General features: G+C 53.9%; 1 protein-coding gene across 1 annotated transcript; it reads left to right on the forward strand.

Moving 5' to 3' along the window:
- The first annotated feature begins 2302 nt into the window (after nt 1-2302).
- LOC141075706 (probable N-acetyltransferase camello) lies at nt 2303-23122 on the forward strand. The gene is made up of 4 exons (XM_073562843.1): nt 2303-2711; nt 12226-12558; nt 16558-16567; nt 22400-23122. The coding sequence occupies exons 2-4, from the start codon at nt 12254-12256 to the stop codon at nt 23087-23089; spliced, it is 1005 nt and encodes a 334-aa protein (XP_073418944.1). The 5' UTR covers nt 2303-2711; nt 12226-12253; the 3' UTR covers nt 23090-23122.
- The last annotated feature ends 410 nt before the right edge of the window (nt 23123-23532 follow it).

Genomic DNA, 23532 nt, shown 5'->3' on the forward strand with positions numbered 1-23532 from the left:
GCGGTGGGTCGGTATGAACCCTGCTGGGCTCCTGATGAGGCTGTGCAGGGTGTAGATGTGGTCAGTGGTGCGGTGGGTCGGTATGAACCCTGCTGGGCTCTTGATGAGGCTGTGCAGGGTGTAGATGTGGTCAGTGGTGCGGTGGGTCAGTATGAACCCTGCTTGGCTCTTGATGAGGCTGTGCAGGGTGTAGATGTGGTCAGTGGTGCGGTGGGTCGGTATGATCCCTGCTGGGCTCCTGATGAGGCTGTGCAGGGTGTAGATGTGGTCAGTGGTGCTGTGGGTCGGTATGATCCCTGCTGGGCTCCTGATGGGGCTGTGCAGGGTGTAGATGTGGTCAGTGGTGCGGTGGGTCGGTATGATCCCTGCTGGGCTCCTGATGAGGCTGTGCAGGGTGTAGATGTGGTCAGTGGTGCAGTGGGTCGGTATGATCCCTGCTGGGCTCTTGATGAGGCTGTGCAGGGTGTAGATGTGGTCAGTGGTGCGGTGGGTCGGTATGATCCCTGCTGGGCTCCTGATGGGGCTGTGCAGGGTGTAGATGTGGTCAGTGGTGCGGTGGGTCAGTATGATCCCTGCTGGGCTCTTGATGAGGCTGTGCAGGGTGTAGATGTGGTCAGTGGTGCGGTGGGTCGGTATGATCCCTGCTGGGCTCCTGATGGGGCTGTGCAGGGTGTAGATGTGGTCAGTGGTGCGGTGGGTCGGTATGAACCCTGCTGGGCTCCTGATGGGGCTGTGCAGGGTGTAGATGTGGTCAGTGGTGCGGTGGGTCAGTATGATCCCTGCTGGGCTCTTGATGAGGCTGTGCAGGGTGTAGATGTAGTCAGTGGTGCGGTGGGTCAGTATGAACCCTGCTGGGCTCCTGATGGGGCTGTGCAGGGTGTAGATGTGGTCAGTGGTGCGGTGGGTCGGTATGATCCCTGCTGGGCTCCTGATGGGGCTGTGCAGGGTGTAGATGTGGTCAGTGGTGCGGTGGGTCGGTATGAACCCTGCTGGGCTCCTGATGGGGCTGTGCAGGGTGTAGATGTGGTCAGTGGTGCGGTGGGTCGGTATGATCCCTGCTGGGCTCCTGATGGGGCTGTGCAGGGTGTAGATGTGGTCAGTGGTGCGGTGGGTCAGTATGATCCCTGCTGGGCTCCTGATGGGGCTGTGCAGGGTGTAGATGTGGTCAGTGGTGCGGTGGGTCGGTATGAACCCTGCTGGGCTCCTGATGGGGCTGTGCAGGGTGTAGATGTGGTCAGTGGTGCGGTGGGTCGGTATGATCCCTGCTGGGCTCCTGATGGGGCTGTGCAGGGTGTAGATGTGGTCGGTGGTGCGGTGGGTCAGTATGATCCCTGCTGGGCTCCTGATGGGGCTGTGCAGGGTGTAGATGTGGTCAGTGGTGCGGTGGGTCAGTATGATCCCTGCTGGGCTCCTGATGAGGCTGTGCAGGGTGTAGATGTGGTCAGTGGTGCGGTGGGTCAGTATGATCCCTGCTGGGCTCTTGATGAGGCTGTGCAGGGTGTAGATGTGGTCAGTGGTGCGGTGGGTCAGTATGATCCCTGCTGGGCTCTTGATGAGGCTGTGCAGGGTGTAGATGTGGTCGGTGGTGCGGTGGGTCAGTATGATCCCTGCTGGGCTCCTGATGAGGCTGTGCAGGGTGTAGATGTGGTCAGTGGTGCGGTGGGTCAGTATGATCCCTGCTGGGCTCCTGATGAGGCTGTGCAGGGTGTAGATGTGGTCAGTGGTGCGGTGGGTCGGTATGATCCCTGCTGGGCTCCTGATGAGGCTGTGCAGGGTGTAGATGTGGTCAGTGGTGCGGTGGGTCAGTATGATCCCTGCTGGGCTCTTGATGAGGCTGTGCAGGGTGTAGATGTGGTCAGTGGTGCGGTGGGTCGGTATGATCCCTGCTGGGCTCCTGATGAGGCTGTGCAGGGTGTAGATGTGGTCAGTGGTGCGGTGGGTCAGTATGATCCCTGCTGGGCTCCTGATGAGGCTGTGCAGGGTGTAGATGTGGTCAGTGGTGCGGTGGGTCAGTATGATCCCTGCTGGGCTCTTGATGAGGCTGTGCAGGGTGTAGATGTGGTCAGTGGTGCGGTGGGTCAGTATGATCCCTGCTGGGCTCCTGATGGGGCTGTGCAGGGTGTAGATGTGGTCAGTGGTGCGGTGGTCGGTATGAACCCTGCTGGGCTCCTGATGAGGCTGTGCAGGGTGTAGATGTGATCGGTGCTGCAGCTCTCCGACACCCGGCCACGTGTATAGAGACGCGCACTGTATATGGGGGCCGCACAGTGCTCCTCTCCCCCTGGCTGAGACTAGTGCGGGGCATTGTGGGTAGAGGAGGGCCGCGCAGGGCATGCTGGGAGCGGAAGACTGTGCGGGGCATTGTGGGTCGAGGAGGGCCGCGCAGGGCATGCTGGGAGCGGAAGACTGTGCGGGGCATTGTGGGTCGAGGAGGGCCGCGTAGGGCATGCTGGGAGCGGAAGACTGTGCGGGGCATTGTGGGTCGAGGAGGGCCGCGCAGGGCATGCTGGGAGCGGAAGACTGTGCGGGGCATTGTGGGTCGAGGAGGGCCGCGTAGGGCATGCTGGGAGCGGAAGACTGTGCGGGGCATTGTAGGTCGAGGAGGGCCGCGCAGGGCATGCTGGGAGCGGAAGACTGTGCGGGGCATTGTGGGTCGAGGAGGGCCGCGCTGGGCATGCTGGGAGCGCAGGGCTGCACAGGGAGGAGATCAGGTTTGTGCCTCTGTTCTCTTCTTCCATGGATGCTACAGGTTCCCCCATCAGATGCTACAGGGTCCCCCCACCAGATCCTACAGAGTCCCCCCACCAGATCCTACAGAGTCCCCCCATCAGATCCTGCAGGGTCCCCCCCATCAGATCCTACAGGGTCCCCCCCATCAGATGCTACAGGGTCCCCCCCATCAGATGCTACAGGGTCCCCCCACCAGATCCTACAGAGTCCCCCCACCAGATCCTACAGAGTCCCCCCATCAGATCCTGCAGGGTCCCCCCCATCAGATCCTGCAGGGTCCCCCCATCAGATCCTACAGGGTCCCCCCCATCAGATGCTACAGGGTCCCCCCCATCAGATGCTACAGGGTCCCCCCCCATCAGATCCTGCAGGGTCCCCCCATCAGATCCTGCAGGGTCCCCCCATCAGATGCTACAGGGTCCCCCCATCAGATGCTACAGGGTCCCCCCATCAGATGCTACAGGTTCCCCCATCAGATCCTACAGGGTCCCCCCATCAGATCCTACAGAGTCCCCCCACCAGATCCTACAGAGTCCCCCCATCAGATCCTGCAGGGTCCCCCCCATCAGATCCTACAGGGTCCCCCCCATCAGATGCTACAGGGTCCCCCCACCAGATCCTACAGAGTCCCCCCACCAGATCCTACAGAGTCCCCCCATCAGATCCTGCAGGGTCCCCCCCATCAGATCCTGCAGGGTCCCCCCCATCAGATCCTGCAGGGTCCCCCCATCAGATGCTACAGGGTCCCCCCCATCAGATGCTACAGGGTCCCCCCCATCAGATGCTACAGGGTCCCCCCCCATCAGATCCTGCAGGGTCCCCCCATCAGATCCTGCAGGGTCCCCCCATCAGATGCTACAGGGTCCCCCCATCAGATGCTACAGGGTCCCCCCATCAGATGCTACAGGTTCCCCCATCAGATGCTACAGGGTCCCCCCATCAGATCCTACAGGGTCCCCCCATCAGATCCTACAGGGTCCCCCCATCAGATCCTACAGGGTCCCCCCATCAGATCCTACAGGGTCCCCCCATCAGATCCTACAGAGTCCCCCCATCAGATCCTGCAGGGTCCCCCCCATCAGATCCTACAGGGTCCCCCCCATCAGATGCTACAGGGTCCCCCCCATCAGATGCTACAGGGTCCCCCCCATCAGATCCTGCAGGGTCCCCCCATCAGATCCTGCAGGGTCCCCCCATCAGATGCTACAGGGTCCCCCCATCAGATGCTACAGGGTCCCCCCCATCAGATGCTACAGGGTCCCCCCATCAGATCCTACAGAGTCCCCCCCATCAGATCCTACAGGGTCCCCCCCATCAGATGCTGCAGGGTCCCCCCCATCAGATGCTACAGGGTCCCCCCCATCAGATGCTACAGGGTCCCCCCATCAGATCCTACAGAGTCCCCCCCCATCAGATCCTACAGGGTCCCCCCCATCAGATCCTACAGGGTCCCCCCCATCAGATGCTACAGGGTCCCCCCATCAGATGCTACAGGGTCCCCCCCATCAGATCCTACAGGGTCCCCCCCATCAGATGCTGCAGGGTCCCCCCCATCAGATCCTACAGGGTCCCCCCCATCAGATGCTACAGGGTCCCCCCATCAGATGCTACAGAGTCCCCCCATCAGATCCTGCAGGGTCCCCCCATCAGATGCTACAGGGTCCCCCCCATCAGATGCTACATGGTCCCCCCCATCAGATCCTGCAGGGTCCCCCCATCAGATCCTGCAGGGTCCCCCCATCAGATCCTACAGGGTCCCCCCATCAGATCCTACAGGGTCCCCCCATCAGATCCTGCAGGGTCCCCCCATCAGATCCTACAGGGTCCCCCCATCAGATCCTGCAGGGTCCCCCCATCAGATCCTGCAGGGTCCCCCCATCAGATCCTGCAGGGTCCCCCCATCAGATGCTACAGGGTCCCCCCCATCAGATGCTACAGGGTCCCCCCCATCAGATGCTACAGGGTCCCCCCATCAGATCCTGCAGGGTCCCCCCATCAGATGCTACAGGGTCCCCCCATCAGATCCTGCAGGGTCCCCCCATCAGATCCTGCAGGGTCCCCCCACCAGATCCTGCAGGGTCCCCCCATCAGATCCTACAGGGTCCCCCCACCAGATCCTGCAGGGTCCCCCCACCAGATCCTGCAGGGTCCCCCCACCAGATCCTGCAGGGTCCCCCCACCAGATCCTACAGGGTCTAGCTCTCACTGCTGGTTATTGTGGATTCTAGACTTTCAGTTTGCAGGTAATGATCTGCTCATGCTCCGGAGCAGCCTGTTGGGGGGATGTGGGCGGCCTGTGGGGGTGAGGGCTGTGAGCGGAGCTTCATGTGGTGCTCTGATTAGGTATCCACCAGTATGCCTTCTGACTGGTCACTCACAGACCCGCCCCCTACTTTACATAATGAGTATTTTATACATCTATCTTGGAAAAATACAATCCCCCTTCTGCAGGCCGGCTCGGCGGTGGCACCAGCGGTGCAGCATGATCGCGGGAGTGATGTGTATGGAATTCATTGGTTTAATGTAATCCTGATATTCATTAAAAAAATACATTTGAAAATGTATTTTTGCAAAAGAGAAGACTGAGAGGAGACTTAATAGCTGTCTACAAATATCTAAAGGGCTGTCACATTGTAGAAGGATCAACTTTATTCTCATTTGCACAAGGAAAGACTAGAAGCAATGGGATGAAACTGAATGGGAGGAGACACAGATTAGATATTAGAAAAAACTTTTTGACAGTTAGAGTGATCAATGAGTGGAACAGGCTGCCACGAGAAGTGGTGAGTTCTCCTTCAATGGAAGTCTTCAAACAGAGGCTGGACAGACATCTGACTGGGATGATTTAGCGAATCCTGCTTTGAGCAGGGGGTTGGACCAGATGGCCCAGGAGGTCCCTTCCAACTCTATGATTCTATGATTCTATGAATGGCGCCTGCGCTGCAGCAGCTGCCGGCGTATATGGAGGTGATCCGATAGCTGCTACCACTCAGGCGCCATCTTGCTAGAGAAAAAAAAATTTCCTCCTCCAAGATGGCGGCGCCGGCACCTGCGCGGTGCAGTTATTGGATCACCTCTATATACGCCGGTAGCTGCTGCAGCGCCGGTGCCTGCAGAAGGGGGTTTTCCCAGTATGTACATATATTCATTATGTAAACTAGGGGGCGGATCAATGAGGGATCAGTGACCTGTCAGCAGGCTGCATTATGAATACCTAATCAGAGCACCACAGGAAGCTCCACCCACAGCCCCGCCCCAGAGCACGAGCATATTATTAACTCAAAACTGAAAATAGCGATTCCACAACAACCATAAGACGGATTCCATCACCAGGTGTCAGTGTAATCAGTATAACGACACCGTGCACAATCCTGATCACAGGGACACTTTCCTCTTACTTATCTTTCCTTTCTTCTTCTTTGTCTTTCCTGTTCACGATCTTTCTTCTTTCCTCTACTTTCTTCCTCTTTTTCCTTTCATTCATTCCCCTTCACAATCATTTCCCTTCTTTTTTTTTCTTATACTACTTCTGACTTCTCCCTTCCTCTTCTTTCCACTTGTTATATTTTTTTTCTTTCCGCCTCTTCTTCTGTTTTCTTATTTCTTTCTTTTCTCCTCCCATGTTGCTTCATTCCTCCCCTTTCTCATTCATTTCTTTCCTCCTATGGTAATTCTTTCTTTTTCCTTCTCATTGTGTCCTCCGCCTTCTCATTGTGTCCTCCGCCTTCTCATTGTGTCCTCCGCCTTCTCATTGTGTCCTCCGCCTTCTCATTGTGTCCTCCGCCTTCTCATTGTGTCCTCCGCCTTCTCATTGTGTCCTCCGCCTTCTCATTGTGTCCTCCTCCGCCTTCTCATTGTGTCCTCCTCCGCCTTCTCATTGTGTCCTCCTCCGTCTTCTCATTGTGTCCTCCTCCGCCTTCTCATTGTGTCCTCCTCCGCCTTCTCATTGTGTCCTCCTCCGCCTTCTCATTGTGTCCTCCTCCGCCTTCTCATTGTGTCCTCCTCCGCCTTCTCATTGTGTCCTCCTCCGCCTTCTCATTGTGTCCTCCTCCGCCTTCTCATTGTGTCCTCCTCCGCCTTCTCATTGTGTCCTCCTCCGCCTTCTCATTGTGTCCTCCTCCGCCTTCTCATTGTGTCCTCCTCCGCCTTCTCATTGTGTCCTCCTCCGCCTTCTCATTGTGTCCTCCTCCGCCTTCTCATTGTGTCCTCCTCCGCCTTCTCATTGTGTCCTCCTCCGCCTTCTCATTGTGTCCTCCTCCGCCTTCTCATTGTGTCCTCCTCCGCCTTCTCATTGTGTCCTCCTCCGCCTTCTCATTGTGTCCTCCTCCGCCTTCTCATTGTGTCCTCCTCCGCCTTCTCATTGTGTCCTCCTCCGCCTTCTCATTGTGTCCTCCTCCGCCTTCTCATTGTGTCCTCCTCCGCCTTCTCATTGTGTCCTCCTCCGCCTTCTCATTCTGTCCTCCTCCGCCTTCTCATTCTGTCCTCCTCCGCCTTCTCATTCTGTCCTCCTCCGCCTTCTCATTCTGTCCTCCGCCTTCTCATTCTGTCCTCCTCCGCCTTCTCATTCTGTCCTCCTCCGCCTTCTCATTCTGTCCTCCTCCGCCTTCTCATTCTGTCCTCCTCCGCCTTCTCATTCTGTCCTCCTCCGCCTTCTCATTCTGTCCTCCTCCGCCTTCTCATTCTGTCCTCCTCCGCCTTCTCATTCTGTCCTCCTCCGCCTTCTCATTCTGTCCTCCTCCGCCTTCTCATTGTGTCCTCCTCCGCCTTCTCATTCTGTCCTCCTCCGCCTTCTCATTGTGTCCTCCTCCGCCTTCTCATTGTGTCCTCCTCCGCCTTCTCATTGTGTCCTCCTCCGCCTTCTCATTGTGTCCTCCTCCGCCTTCTCATTGTGTCCTCCTCCGCCTTCTCATTGTGTCCTCCTCCGCCTTCTCATTCTGTCCTCCTCCGCCTTCTCATTCTGTCCTCCTCCGCCTTCTCATTCTGTCCTCCTCCGCCTTCTCATTCTGTCCTCCTCCGCCTTCTCATTCTGTCCTCCTCCGCCTTCTCATTCTGTCCTCCTCCGCCTTCTCATTCTGTCCTCCTCCGCCTTCTCATTCTGTCCTCCTTCGCCTTTTCTTTCTGCCCTCCTCCGCCTTCTCATTCTGTCCTCCGCCTTCTCATTGTGTCCTCCGCCTTCTCATTGTGTCCTCCGCCTTCTCATTGTGTCCTCCGCCTTCTCATTGTGTCCTCCGCCTTCTCATTGTGTCCTCCGCCTTCTCATTGTGTCCTCCGCCGCCTTCTCATTGTGTCCTCCGCCGCCTTCTCATTGTGTCCTACGCCGCCTTCTCATTGTGTCCTACGCCGCCTTCTCATTGTGTCCTCCGCCGCCTTCTCATTCTGTCCTCCTCCGCCTTCTCATTCTGTCCTCCTCCGCCTTCTCATTCTGTCCTCCTCCGCCTTCTCATTCTGTCCTCCTCCGCCTTCTCATTCTGTCCTCCTCCGCCTTCTCATTCTGTCCTCCTCCGCCTTCTCATTCTGTCCTCCTCCGCCTTCTCATTCTGTCCTCCTCCGCCTTCTCATTCTGTCCTCCTCCGCCTTCTCATTCTGTCCTCCTCCGCCTTCTCATTCTGTCCTCCTCCGCCTTCTCATTCTGTCCTCCTCCGCCTTCTCATTCTGTCCTCCTTCGCCTTTTCTTTCTGCCCTCCTCCGCCTTCTCATTGTGTCCTCCGCCTTCTCATTGTGTCCTCCGCCTTCTCATTGTGTCCTCCGCCTTCTCATTGTGTCCTCCGCCTTCTCATTGTGTCCTCCGCCTTCTCATTGTGTCCTCCGCCGCCTTCTCATTGTGTCCTCCGCCGCCTTCTCATTGTGTCCTCCGCCGCCTTCTCATTGTGTCCTCCGCCGCCTTCTCATTGTGTCCTCCGCCGCCTTCTCATTGTGTCCTACGCCGCCTTCTCATTGTGTCCTCCGCCGCCTTCTCATTCTGTCCTCCTCCGCCTTCTCATTCTGTCCTCCTCCGCCTTCTCATTCTGTCCTCCTCCGCCTTCTCATTCTGTCCTCCTCCGCCTTCTCATTCTGTCCTCCTTCGCCTTCTCATTCTGTCCTCCTTCGCCTTCTCATTCTGTCCTCCTCCGCCTTCTCATTGTGTCGTCCTCCGCCTTATCGTTCTGTCGTCCTCCGCCTTATCGTTCTGTCGTCCTCCGCCTTATCGTTCTGTCGTCCTCCGCCTTATCGTTCTGTCGTCCTCCGCCTTATCGTTCTGTCGTCCTCCGCCTTATCGTTCTGTCGTCCTCCGCCTTATCGTTCTGTCGTCCTCCGCCTTATCGTTCTGTCGTCCTCCGCCTTATCGTTCTGTCGTCCTCCGCCTTATCGTTCTGTCGTCCTCCGCCTTATCGTTCTGTCGTCCTCCGCCTTATCGTTCTGTCGTCCTCCGCCTTATCGTTCTGTCGTCCTCCGCCTTATCGTTCTGTCGTCCTCCGCCTTATCGTTCTGTCGTCCTCCGCCTTATCGTTCTGTCGTCCTCCGCCTTATCGTTCTGTCGTCCTCCGCCTTATCGTTCTGTCGTCCTCCGCCTTATCGTTCTGTCGTCCTCCGCCTTATCGTTCTGTCGTCCTCCGCCTTATCGTTCTGTCGTCCTCCGCCTTATCGTTCTGTCGTCCTCCGCCTTATCGTTCTGTCGTCCTCCGCCTTATCGTTCTGTCGTCCTCCGCCTTATCGTTCTGTCGTCCTCCGCCTTATCGTTCTGTCGTCCTCCGCCTTATCGTTCTGTCGTCCTCCGCCTTATCGTTCTGTCGTCCTCCGCCTTATCGTTCTGTCGTCCTCCGCCTTATCGTTCTGTCGTCCTCCGCCTTATCGTTCTGTCGTCCTCCGCCTTATCGTTCTGTCGTCCTCCGCCTTATCGTTCTGTCGTCCTCCGCCTTTTCTTTCTGCCCTCCTCCGCCTTCTCATTGTGTCCTCCGCCTTCTCGTTCTGTCCTCCTCCGCCTTTTCTTTCTGCCCTCCTCCGCCTTCTCATTGTGTCCTCTGCCTTCTCGTTCTGTCCTCCTCCGCCTTCTCATTGTGTCCTCCTTCGCCTTTTCTTTCTGTCCTCTGCCATTTCATGATCTTCCACTTCTTCTCCTCCTTCCATGATGAGGTAGATCTTCCGAGATCCATCCTGATTTACTCATGGCTCCTTACTTTTGTATGATTTTCATCATGGCCAGTATACCAGGAACATTCTCCTCAGCTTTCCACATACAGTGCTCAGCATAAATGAGTACACCCGAACAGAATTTTTAGAAAGCCATTAGTTCCACATTTTCTCTGGGATACAATACTACAGAATACTCCCACAAATGTCGGCCATTGATTGCAAACACTATTTGTTATTTTGGACCCCAAGAAGAAATTTTACTAACAAATTGATTCCAGACAATGTTGCAAAAATGAGTACACCCCAATGAAAGTCTTAGCAGAAGAGATAAAGTTTAGACTCCAAAATTCTAATTAAGCAAGAATGTCCCCGCAGATCGGTATTCTTCATTACACTGGTGTCCAGAACATGGGCGACCATAAGAGGGTGACACTGAAAAAGAAAACCTTTTACCATTTCATACTGTCAGCAATGGCACCACAGGGAAGAGAAATGTCACAAAGCCTGAGAAAGAAAAATCATTTCTCATTGTACACAAGAAAGGTGAAGGCTACTAGAAGATCAGCGAAACCTTACTGATCAGTCAGATACTGGAGCAAAAGAGATAGAAAATGTAAGAAAGCTGGAGCTGCAGAATCTCACCGAGGTGGTCAAGCGACCATGAAATTGACCACCTAAGAGGAGAGTCTTCTGGTGAGAAGGGCGAAGAAAATCCATCTGTAAGCTCCCTGCCATTATCTAAAGAAGTGGAAAGCCGAGCCGGGGAACACTATCCTGAGCACACTGCAGAGGAGCAACAGCATGGGGGGCGTCCACTGAGACACTGCTCCTAAAGCCCAGACCCAAAAAAGCCTCCTACAATGTGCCGGGGCCAGGGTGAGAAATATGGAGACATTGGGTCTCTGCTCCGGGGGGTGAGACCAAGAGAAATGACATGACATAGGTGAGGATGAAAAAATGCCTGATGACTCCAGTGAGACCTGGTGGTAGTGTCCTTACGGGGGGACATATAATCTGCTGGTGTCGGGGGACACATGATCTGCTGGTGTCGGGGGACACATGATCTGCTTGTGTCGGGGGACACATGTGCTGCTGGTGTCGGGGGGCACAAGAGCTGTTGGTGTCGGGGGGGCACATGAGCTGCTGGTGTCGGGGGACACATGATCTGCTGGTGTCGGGGGGGCACATGAGCTGCTGGTGTCGGGGGGGCACATGAGCTGCTGGTGTCGGGGGGCACATGAGCTGTTGGTGTCGGGGGGCACATGAGCTGTTGGTGTCGGGGGCACATGAGCTGCTGTTGTCGGGGGGCACATGAGCCGCTGGTGTCGGGGGGCACATGAGCCGCTGGTGTCGGGGGGCACATGAGCCGCTGGTGTCGGGGGGCACATGAGCCGCTGGTGTCAAGGGGCACAAGAGCCGCCGGTGTCGGGGGGCACATGAGCCGCCGATGTCGGGGGGGCACATGAGCCACTGATGTCAGGGGGGGCGCATGAGCCACTGGTGTCGGGGGGCACATGAGCTGCTGATGTCGAGGGGGCACATGAGCCACTGGTGTCGGGGGGCACATGAGCTGCTGGTGTCAGGGGGGCACATGAGCTGCTGGTGTCGGGGGGGGCACATGAGCTGCCGGTGTCGGGGGGGGGGGGGGGGGCACATGAGCCGCTGGTGTCGGGGGGGGCACATGAGCTGCTGGTTTTGGTGGGGGCACATGAGCCGCTGGTGTCGGGGGGACTTGAGCTGCTGGTGTCAGGGGGCACATGAGCTGCTGATGTCGGGGGGGGGCACATGAGCCGCTGGTGTCGGGGGGGGGGGGGGGGGCACATGAGCTACCGTTGTCGGGGGGCACATGAGCTGCTGGTGTCGGGGGGACACATGATCCCTGCTGGTGTTGGGGGGGCACATGAACTGCTGGTGTCGGGGGGGCTCATGAACTGCCGGTGTCAGGGGCTGCATGTCATTGATGGCATCATGAAGTCACAGATGTGCTGCTCTATAGTGACAGAAGATGCCGCCGTCACTCCGGCCCTCAGTAGACGGCATTTTCCCAAATGACTCAGTGGCCAAATGTCTCCTGACAACCAGACCCCTATGGGAAGTTCTGGAGACAAGTTGTCATCCCTCTCCATCCGGCATCCAGGCTCTAGAGCTCGTGCTGGAGATGGAGAAAGATGGATACTGTAATATGTCGCCACCTTGTACCCTCCAGGCAGAGAAGGTTCGGTGCCTCCTCACACATCTTGGAGGTCACACACATTAGATGGAGGAGTTATTGATAGGGGGTGTACTCATTTATGCTCAGCATTGTGTAAGTATTACATAATTTCATCATGAAGGTACATATAAGTCTGAGATTGAGGTTCTCCTACCTGTCTTCTGTCTCCACAGGTTCTTCCACGTATAGCACTGTCGGACCATGGCTGATTACACCATACGAGTGTACAAGAACCGGGACTACAATGCCGTCCGTATGCTGTTTTCTGAAGGCATGGTGGAGCACATCCCGGCCACTTGTGCCTACTTGCTGAAGCTTCCCCGGGGCCAGTTTGTGCTCTTCATATCCTTCATCACCCTGCTCCTAATCTCCAGGTCCTACCTGCTCTCTCTAGTAAGCCTGGCCATTGTGTTCACTGCGGGACGGCGCTTACTGACCTCCGAGTACCACCAGTATGTGGACAAGTGTCAGAGAGAAGACTTGCTTGACATTGAGGAGTCCTACATGTCAAGTAACAACTCTTGTTTCTGGGTGGTGGAGAATAATGGCAGGGTCATAGGCATGGTGGGCGTCCAGTCAGCCCCCCACTCTACTGAAGTCATGGTGTTGAGACGGCTGTCAGTGGCTAAGGACAAAAGACATCTAGGAATCGCCAGCGCTTTGTGCCAGAAGGTCATGGACTTCACTCGACAACGTGGCTACAAAATGGTGACTCTGGAAACGTCAATGATACAAGTCGCTGCTCATAAATTGTATGAAAAATTAGGCTTTGAAAAAACAGATGTGAAGGTTGTTCCATCACTGATTGGAAGATTCGCCAATTTCTCCATCCTGACCTATGAATATCGGATTAGAGACTAGTGGGACAGAGACGTCTCATGGACCGAACGCTGGACTGATACCAACCAATAATACCATTGCATGAAGGCAAAGTACAGAAAGTCGGCAATATGGCTGCCGACGCAGTTCAGATGGACTTGTGGATTTTTCTATCACATTATTGCATTATTTGCCCCCTCATATAAGTGATGAGGTCCCCATGGTCCCATCACAGCTGAGGGCAGATGACACTTCTGAGCACAGGTTTTATTTTCCACAGTGGTAAATGTTATTAAATACCAATAAAAAAATATTCTGTGTGTTGAGCAGAGTCTGAAATGGTTAATGGTGGTGACACGTGATGACTTCAGGGTCATATGAAGACCAATGCTCTGAGGATGGAGGCAGGACCATGAAGACCAATGCTCTGAGGATGGATGCAGGACCATGAAGACCAATGCTGTAAGGATGGAGGCAGGACCATGAAGACCAATGCTATGAGGATGGAGGCAGGACCATGAAGACCAATGCTCTGAGGATGGAGGCAGGACCATGAAGACCAATGCTATGAGGATGGAGGCAGGACCATGAAGACCAATGCTATGAGGATGGAGGCAGGACCATGAAGCCCAATGCTATGAGGATAGAGGCAGGTCCATGAAGACCAATGCTGTGAGGATGGAGGCAGGACCATAAAGCCCAATGCTATGAGGATGGAGGCAGGTCCATGAAGACCAATGCTCTGAGGATGGAGACAGGCCCATGAAGACCAATGCTATGAGGATGGAGGCAGGACCATGAAGACCAATGCTCTGAGGATGGAGGCAGGACCATGAAGACCAATGCTATTAGGATGGAGGCAGGACCATGAAGACCAATGCTATGAGGATGGAGGCAGGACCATGAAGTACAATGCTATGAGGATGGAGGCAGGACCATGAAGATCAGTGCAATGAGGATGGAGGCAGGACCATGAAGACGAATGTTATGAGTATGGAGGAGGGACAATGTAGATCAATGCTAGGAGGATGGAGGCAGGACCATGAACACCAAAGCTATGAGGATGGAGGCAACAACAGGACCATGAACACCATTACTAAGAGGATGGAGAAGGGACAATGGAGACTATTGCTATGAGGATGGAGGAGGGATCTTGGAGACCAATCCTATGATGATGGTGGCAACAACAGGACCATCACCGGTGCGATCATGACCAAAAATCCAGAAATCGTGTAAAATGATTGAGACATTAATACATTACATTCTATAAGATGAACATGATAAAAGGCAGAAATTTGCCTCCAGAGAGTTGATCGCCCTTTGCTCATAGTGTCCAGCTCTGGATCCTCTGTATATCTGTTGGTTTTGTCTTCATATTTTATGTTATGAATATAAGGTGTTTTCTTAATATAATAGCACCAAAGAAAGAGCAGAAAAAAACTCACAGTATAATCCTTAAAATAGTTTTTATTAAAGTTGAATAAACTCAGAGACAGGTGAAAACAGAGACCACTACAGGGCCTCCTGATGAAGTTCTGACGAAACGTGCGTTGGGGCGACGGTGACCATCCAGACTGACACTTCTGCTGTAAGTACACTATTATTTAATAAGCCTTTTTGACTTTTTTTCTTGGTGTAGTATTTCCTCCTATGCACGTGATTTACTCCGTTTAGAGATCTCTCTCTGCCGGCCACTATTATGCCTGGGTTTAGCCAGTCACTCTGTGTTAGGTCTTAGCAGGTGGTTTAACCTGTGCATTTATTAGGCGGACTCCATTTTTTAATTTTGTTCTTACTATTTTCAGCTATTGTGTATGGCTGACTTAGTTATTGTGCTGCACTATGCACTTTAGTTGATCAATCTTTTTGCACATTGCACAGTGGTCTCTGTTTTTACCTGTTGCTGACTTTATTCAACTTTAATAAAAACTATTTTAAGGATTATACTCAGAGCTTTGTCTGTTCTTTCTTTGGTGTTATTATGTTCTATCTCATAAGTTAATCTCATTGTTGTTTATGATATCTTGGGCATTTGTGTAACATTGTTTTCTTAATATATGTTTTTTCCAACCATAGAATAGAGGTAACGTACTGATCGTAGGAGCTCCGACTGCAAACCCCAAAGATCCCAAAAATGGGTCAGCCCCCTTCTCAAGATCTCTGGGGGTCCTCTCAATAGGGAATAACTACTGTCTTGGGAAAATCTCCCTGAGTTCTGCTTTTAGTGTTTATAAGATCATTTCTCTGATTTACACAGAGATTGCAGATTCCACCAACACCCGGAAAAGGTGGACGCAGTCGCGTCCTGGCCCACCCCCAGGACCAAGAAACAGGTGAAGTCCTTCTTGGGCACTGCAGGGTACTATAGGCGGTTATGGTGACTCTGGAAACGTCAATGATACAAGTCGCTGCTCATAAATTGTATGAAAAATTAGGCTTCGAAAAAACAGATGTGAAGATCGTTCCATCACTGATTGGAAGATTCACCAATTTCTCCATCCAGACCTATGAATATCAGATTAAAGACTAGTGGGACAGAGACGTCTCATGGACCGAATGCTGGACTGATACCAACCAATAATACCATTGCTTGAAGGCAAAGTACAGAAAGTCCGGCAATATGGCGGGCGACGCGGTTCACCTCATATAAGTGATGAGGTCCCCATGATCCCATCACAGCTGAGGGCGGATGACACTTCTGAGCACAGATTTTATTTTCCACAGTCGTAACTGATGTTAGTAAAAACTTATCAATAAAAAATATCCTGTGTGTTGAGCGGAGTCTGAAATGGTTAATGGTGGTGTCACGCGATGAATTCAGGGTCATATGAAGATCAATGCTATGAGGATGGAGGCAGGACCATGAACACCAATGCTCTGAGAATGGAAGCAAGAACAGGACCACCACGATCATGACCAGAAATGCAGAAATCATGTAAAATGAGTAGAGATGAGCGACTTTGCCTTTTTTAGGGTAGAGTCGGGTTTCATGAAACCCTACTTTCTCAAAAGTCGAGTCGAACGAAATCGGCCGACTATTGTGAAAAGTCGACGGTCCGATTGAAACACGAAACCCAATGCAAGTCAATGGGGAAGCAAAGTCGGCAGGGAGTGGAGGACAGTAAACACACCTACATGCCGGACAGCTTTTTTAAAGTGCGTGAAAACTCTCTCCTACACATGTCATCTCGTTGCCCACAGTGTGCGCCCTTGCTCATTGGCTGAGAAAAGGTGCCTGCAAACATTATAGGAAACGCGACTTTGTCGCTCGGGTCGACGACTGCATGGCCGACCTCACGCTATGGTCGGGTTTCGGTCGGCGAAACCTGACTTTAGCATAAGTCGGCGACATGAATCTGGCCGACCTGTTTCGCTCAACTCTAGTAATGAGACATTAATACATTACATTCTATAAGATGAGCACGATGAAAGGCAGAAATTTACCTCCAGAGAGTTGATCGCCCTTTTCTCATAGTGTCCAGCTTTGGATCCACTGTATATCTGTTGGTTTTGTCTTCATATTTTATGCTATGAATATAAGGGGTTTTCTTATATAATGCGTTTTTTCCAGCCATAGAATAGACGTAACTTACTGATCTTTGGAGGTCCAACTGAACCCCAAAGATCCCAAAAACGGTAAGCAGTGGCTTCTTCCAGCAGCCGCAAAGATTGAGCCCCTTTCTCAGGATCGCTGGGGTCCTATCAATAGGGAATAACTTACTTTCTTGGGAAAATCTCTCCTAAGTTCTGCTTTTAGTGTTGTCAGATCATTTCTCTGATATATACAGAGATTGCAGATCCCACCAACACCCATGATCGCTGGCTTCTCCATAACCATGAAGGCTGAGAGCTCTCATCTGTGAGGAGCAGCATATCAGCTGGATACCCATGGGTGAGTTGTTTCACATCGGAGGACCCTCTATATTTCTGATGAACCTCAGTAAGATATGTGTATTAGAAGCTCGAGGTTTGTCTTGAGTGTCATCAGCTTCTGATGGAGAACAAAGTGATCCAAAGACACCACTGATGACTTCACACCCAGGTTTTCTTTCTTAAATGCTCAGTACACGTGACGTAGGCTTAGTGTGGTGTGTATCCTGTGTGGACAACTGCCATAAAGAATCGAGAGTCTTCTGTAGGTTTCTCAAGACTGATGTCTCCAGACTACTCTGTCGTCTCCATATTCCCTGGTTCCTTCAGACTCTTCAATTATCACCCTCCCCCACCTCTCTGACTACTCCACATTCCTTTATCCTCTCTATGCTTTGTGGTTCCTCCAGACTCTTCAGTCGTCCGTCCCCCTGTCCCAGATTCCTCTGTCCTCTCCAGGCTTCCATGTCCTCCCCAGGCTCCCCTGACCTCTCCAGGCTCATTTGTCCTCCCCATGTTCCGCCTTTCCTCCCCTGGCTCCCCTCTCCTCCCTAGGCTCCTCTGTCCTCTCCAGGCTACTCAGTCTTTTCCACTTTCTTCTGTCCTCCCCAGGCTCTGTTCTAGCCAGGGTCCTCTGCCCTCCCCAGGCTCACCTGGCCTCCCCAGGCTCCTCTATTCTCCCCAGGCTCTTCTCTCCTGGGTCCTTTCCAGGTTCCCCTGTCCTCCCAAGGCTCATCTGTCCTTCCAGGCTCCTCTGTCCTCCCCAGGCTCTTCTCTCCAGGGTCCTTTTTCCTCCCCAGGCTCCTCTGTACTCCCCAGGCTACTTTGTCCTTACCAGGCTCTCCTGTCCTCCCCATGGTTCCTTGTCCTCTCCAGGCTCCTCTGCCCTCTCCAGGCTCCTCTGTCCTCCCAAGCTCCTCTGTCCTCTCAAGGGTCTTCTGTCCTCCCCAGGTTCCCCTGTCCTCCCCAGGCTCCTCTGTTCTAGCCAGGCTCCCCTGTCTTCTCCAGGCTACTCTGTCCTTTCCAGGCTCTCCTGTCCTCCCCAGGCTCCTTTCTCCTCCCCAGGGTGCCCTGTCCTCGCCAGGCTCCCCTGTCGTCTCCTGGCTCCCCTGTCCTTCCCAGTCTCCTCTGTCCTCCCCAGGCTCTTCTCTCCAGGGTCCTCTTGTCCTGTCTTATCCGGGCTCCCCTGTCTTCTCCGGGCTCCCCTGTCCTCTCCGGGCTTCCCTGTCCTCTCCGGGCTCCCCTGTCTTCTCCGGGCTCCCCTGTCCTCTCCGGGCTCCCCTGTCCTCTCCGGGCTCCCCTGTCCTCTCCGGGCTCCCCTGTCCTCTCCGGGCTCCCCTGTCCTCTCCGGGCTCCCCTGTCCTCTCCGGGCTCCCCTGTCCTCTCCGGGCTCCCCTGTCCTCTCCGGGCTCCCCTGTCCTCTATGGGCTCATCGGTCTTCTATGGGCTCCTCTGTCATCTCCGGGCTCCCCTGTCCTCTCCGGTCTCCCCTGTCCTCTCCGGGCTTCCCTGTCCTCTCCGGGCTCCCCTGTCCTCTCCGGGCTCCCCTGTCCTCTCCGGGCTCCCCTGTCGTCTCCGGGCTCCCCTGTCCTCTCCGGGCTCCCCTGTCCTCTCCGGGCTCCCCTGTCCTCTGTGGACTCCGGTCTTCTATGGGCTCCTCTGTCATCTTTGGGCTCCTGTGTCATCTCCGGGCTCCCCTGTCCTCTCCGGGCTCCCCTGTCCTCTCCGGTCTCCCCTGTCCTCTCCGGGCTCCCCTGTCCTCTCCGGGCTCCTCTGTCATCTCCGGTCTCCCCTGTCCTCTCCGGTCTCCCCTGTCCTCTCCGGTCTCCCCTGTCCTCTCCGGTCTCCCCTGTCCTCTCCGGTCTCCCCTGTCCTCTCCGGTCTCCCCTGTCCTCTCCGGTCTCCCCTGTCCTCTCCGGTCTCCCCTGTCCTCTCCGGTCTCCCCTGTCCTCTCCGGTCTCCCCTGTCCTCTCCGGGCTCCCCTGACCTCTCCGGGCTCCCCTGTCCTCTCCGGGCTCCCCTGTCCTCTCCGGGCTCCCCTGTCCTCTCCGGGCTCCCCTGTCCTCTCCGGGCTCCCCTGTCCTCTCCGGGCTCCCCTGTCCTCTATGGGCTCATCGGTCTTCTATGGGCTCCTCTGTCATCTCCGGTCTCCCCTGTCCTCTCCGGTCTCCCCTGTCCTCTCCGGTCTCCCCTGTCCTCTCCGGTCTCCCCTGTCCTCTCCGGTCTCCCCTGTCCTCTCCGGTCTCCCCTGTCCTCTCCGGTCTCCCCTGTCCTCTCCGGGCTCCCCTGTCCTCTCCGGGCTCCTCTGTCCTCTCCGGGCTCCTCTGTCCTCTCCGGGCTCCCCTGTCCTCTATGGGCTCATCGGTCTTCTATGGGCTCCTCTGTCATCTCCGGTCTCCCCTGTCCTCTCCGGTCTCCCCTGTCCTCTCCGGTCTCCCCTGTCCTCTCCGGTCTCCCCTGTCCTCTCCGGGCTCCTCTGTCCTCTCCGGGCTCCCCTGTCCTCTATGGGCTCATCGGTCTTCTATGGGCTCCTCTGTCATCTCCGGTCTCCCCTGTCCTCTCCGGTCTCCCCTGTCCTCTCCGGTCTCCCCTGTCCTCTCCGGGCTCCTCTGTCCTCTCCGGGCTCCTCTGTCCTCTCCGGGCTCCCCTGACCTCTCCGGGCTCCACTGACCTCTCCGGGCTCCCCTGACCTCTCCGGGCTCCCCTGTCCTCTCCGGGCTCCCCTGACCTCTCCGGGCTCCCCTGACCTCTCCGGGCTCCCCTGTCCTCTCCGGGCTCCCCTGTCCTCTCCGGGCTCCCCTGACCTCTCCGGGCTCCCCTGACCTCTCCGGGCTCCCCTGACCTCTCCGGGCTCCCCTGACCTCTCCGGGCTCCCCTGACCTCTCCGGGCTCCCCTGTCCTCTCCGGGCTCCTCTTTCCCTCCAGGTTCCTAACTCATCACTGTGCATCAGAGTTGCATGAAGAAGCTTCTGAGTGGGTTACTGCAGCTAATACGCCCTTATATTCTTCGGTTGTCAGCTCTCAGGGCATTTATAGAGATGAGGTATTAATACGTGAGGTGTAGAAATTGTCTTATCTACCAGAGGTTCTAAAAGAGTTAATGGGTGTGGAAGCGTTCAGCACTTCTGGGCAGGAATCCCACCATCCCCCGTGTTAGACCTTTCACCCTGTCTTGTCTGTAGATAACACTGTTCCGTATCCTCAGCGGTGGAGGTGGAGTCGGCAGGTTATTATGATTAGGACGACATGTGACTTCAGTGTCTACACGAAGAGTCGGGAGAAGACGATCACCTCCAATGTCCACAGGTGGGTCTGGTAATCAGGACTCTTCCCCCTCCTATCTGTCAGTCTTGAGAGCCGCCATCGCCTTCTGCTGCAAGAACTTATGTTTGTGGCCGGAATTGAGTGACAACTGGGCACAGCCATAAGATCTTCCCTGTGTTGTTGTCACCCAACAGTCCTAGAAGATCAACCTTTCAGGCTTCTCGGAAAGTGAGGCCAGTTCTGAACGAGGACGAACGAATCAATTCTTAATTAATCAAATGAGGTTAAAATTACCCAAAATTTGCGGCTTTTTTGGGATTACATTTTCCTGGATTCATATGGAACACAAAAGCTATAAAATATATCCTCGTCACCCACCCTGAGCTGCCCCTGCTGCCGCCTCCTGCCCGTCCTCCGCTCATTCCTTTAGGCACCCGCTCTGGTTTTCTCTTTAGTCCTCTGTGACATTTTGTCAGGCCACCTATTAGGTCTTGATGCACATTATGACATTGTGGTACATGCGGCGACATAGGTATAATATCATGACGTCACGATGTGCTGAGGCCTAGTCAGTGGCGTCAAAAACACCGGTGAAGAAAGGATGAGCTGGAGCAGGTGCCTCCAGGAGGAAGCGCAGGACGGCTGGGGATCTCCAGAGGCAACGACAGCAGCGGGGCGAGGTCAGGAGGACATTGTATTGTATTTTATCTCCTTCCCAGATTATCCTCTTATTGTACTTTGGGGTCTGTAATTAGGGCTCATTCAAATAGAATTTCCTGGCTAAAATCGAGCAAATTTGCCCATTCATAGTCCTGAGAGAGCAGTAATAGCCACCAGTTACTGCTAGCAGTCCCTTTTCCTCTTATTGAGGCTACTCCCTTTAATTTGCTTCTCTCTTTTAATTTGTCTCTCCTTTTTTTAGGCTTCTTTCATTTTAGTCGCCTTTTATTTTGGCCCCTCCTTTTTTCTCCTTTTATTTAAGCTTCTCCCTTTATTTTTGGCTCCTCCTTTATCCAGTTCTTTTTTTTATTTTAGTTTCTTTTATTTTGACTCCTTTTTTATCTCAATGATTCCTCCAGCTGCTCTATTTCTTTTTGAGATTCCTCCAGCTCCTCTCTGTCTCTGTGGTTCCTCCATCTTCTCTTTTTCTCTCTGTGTTTCCTGCAGTTGTGGGGTTAGTAGAGCAATGGTGATATTTCCCATCCTCAGCACTCGGCTCCCCTCTCTGTGATTCCTCCAGCTTCTCTCTCTCTGTGATTCCTCCAGCTTCTCTCTTTCTCTCTATGATTCCTCCAGCTTCTCTTTATCTCTGTTTCCTACAGTTGTGGGGTGAGTAGAGTGATGGTGACATTTCCCGTCCTCAGCACTCGGCTCTCTGCTCTGTTACGTTACGGAGTCTCCAGTTTGTGGCTGCAGTTCCTTCCACTTCTCAGGTGATGAGGGAGATTCAGGAAGAAGAAATGTCATTGACGGACTTGTTCCCCTTTTGACTCCTATTACAGGACCGTGCTGGTATCAGGGAGCTCTGCCCACCAGCCGCTCTGTCACATGGCAGTAATGGCAGGCGGCGTATCGGGGGACAGAGGTTATACATCAAGAATGAGGGCAGAAGGTTATATACCAGGGGTGAGAGTCAGGGGTTATACACCAGGGGTGAGAGTCAGAGGTTATACACAAGGAGTGAGGGTCACAGTTTATACACCGGGGTGTGAGGGCCAGATATTATACACCACGGGCAAGGGATGGAGGTTATACACCAGGGGCGAGGGATGGAGGTTATACACCAGGGGCGAGGGGTGGAGGTTATACACCAGGGGTGAGGGGTGGAGGTTATACACCGGGCGCAAGGGTCGGAGGTTATACACCAGGAGCTTGGGCCAAAGGTTATATACCGGGGGTGAGGGGTGGAGGTTATATACACGGGAGTGAGGGGTTGATGTTATACACGTTTGGGGAGGGACAGAGGTTGTACACCTGGGGCGAGGGGTGGAGGTTATACGGTACATCGGGGGGAATGCCAGAGGTTATTCACCGGGGGCTGGTGCCGAAGGTTATACACCGTGGGCGAGGGCCGGAGGTTATACACCAGGGGCGAGGGCCAGAGGCTATACACTGTGGGTGAGGGCCGGAGGTTATTCACTGGGGGCGAGGGCCGGAGGTTATACACCAGTGCTGAGGGCCAGAGATAATACACCAGGGGGCAATTCATCTGAAAGGGAGGTCAGGATCCCATGATTATGAAGAGCAGCCCAATACTTTTCTCCATATTGTGGATATTCAGCCTCCATAGCGCTGACCCGTGATGGATGCCACCACCCGTTTTATACCGGTCTTGTATTGAGTACATACTGTACTGACTGTTCGCTATGCCTTCTCTTATTGCAGCCCTCCCAGCAGAAGATGATGGCGGGCGTCTTGATAAGAACTTATGAGAGCACAGACTATGACGATGTGCGTGCATTATTTGCAGAAGGGATGATGGACTATGTTTCCAGCACCAGCTTTTACTTGTTGAGTCTTCGTCAGGTTCACATGGTCATCTTAGTGTCGTTCTTTACCTTCTACTTGTTCTTCAGATCCTTCTTCGTGTCTCTGTTGGTGGTGGTGGCTCTTTTGGCCGGAGGTCGTCTCGCCATACTATTTGCCTTCCATAGGGGTATAAAGAAAACTTACCAGACAGACTTACAAAACATAGAAGAGTCCTACATGCTAAGAAAGAACGCCTGCTTTTGGGTGGCAGAAGTCAATGGTCGGGTTGTTGGCATGGTGGGCGTCCAACCTGTGGAAGATTCCCCCCATGACGTGGTTTTAAGACGTTTGTCAGTAGCTAAGGATCAGCGGCACAAGGGCATCGCCACGAGTCTGTGCAGACACGTCATTGACTTTGCTCGGCAGCGAGGATACAAACATGTGACTTTAAACACGTCAACCATACAACATGGCGCTCATCAGCTCTACCTGAACATGGGCTTCAGGAAAGTGAGGGCTAAGCCGGTGTCAAGTCGAATGGGAAGGATGGCAAATGTGACGGTCACCTACTACACGTATGATGTAAAGTCAGAACCTGTGTCTGGGAAGTTCTAGAAATATTCATTATTACATTAATATTGTAAAGTATCTTTTGCTTCGAACTTTAGATCACTATGGATCCCCGCAAGACACTAAATGTCACAACCCCCCTTGTTAAATGATCTGGAGGTAAATATTAGTGATGGCCGAGCACTAAAATGCTCCGGTGCTCGTTGTTCAGGTTGAGCAAATTGGAATGCTTGGGTCCTCAACCCGAGCAACGAGCCCAATGTAAGTCTATGTGAAACTCGAGCCTTTTTCCAATGTCCCCGGCAGTCTGCAGAAGGACTAGAAATTGCCAAAATCGATGGGAACACTGCTCAAATGACATGGGAACATCATGGGGAAGCATTTCTCACTCCCAGGTCACTGCTGTGAACAATGTTGTCAGAGTCTTACACCACTTTTACAGACTCACAAAAAAACATACAAAAACTAAGCCAAAATGGATTTTCCTG

This window comes from Dendrobates tinctorius, unplaced genomic scaffold (assembly GCF_039654945.1).
Source record: "Dendrobates tinctorius isolate UK_male_01 unplaced genomic scaffold, ASM3965494v1 ptg000367l, whole genome shotgun sequence".
Classification (NCBI taxonomy): Eukaryota; Metazoa; Chordata; class Amphibia; order Anura; family Dendrobatidae; genus Dendrobates; species Dendrobates tinctorius.

Coding starts and splice junctions, on each gene's coding strand:
- LOC141075706 (XM_073562843.1), top strand. CDS start 12,254: ATGGCTGATTACACCATACGAGTGTACAAGAACCGGGACTACAATGCC.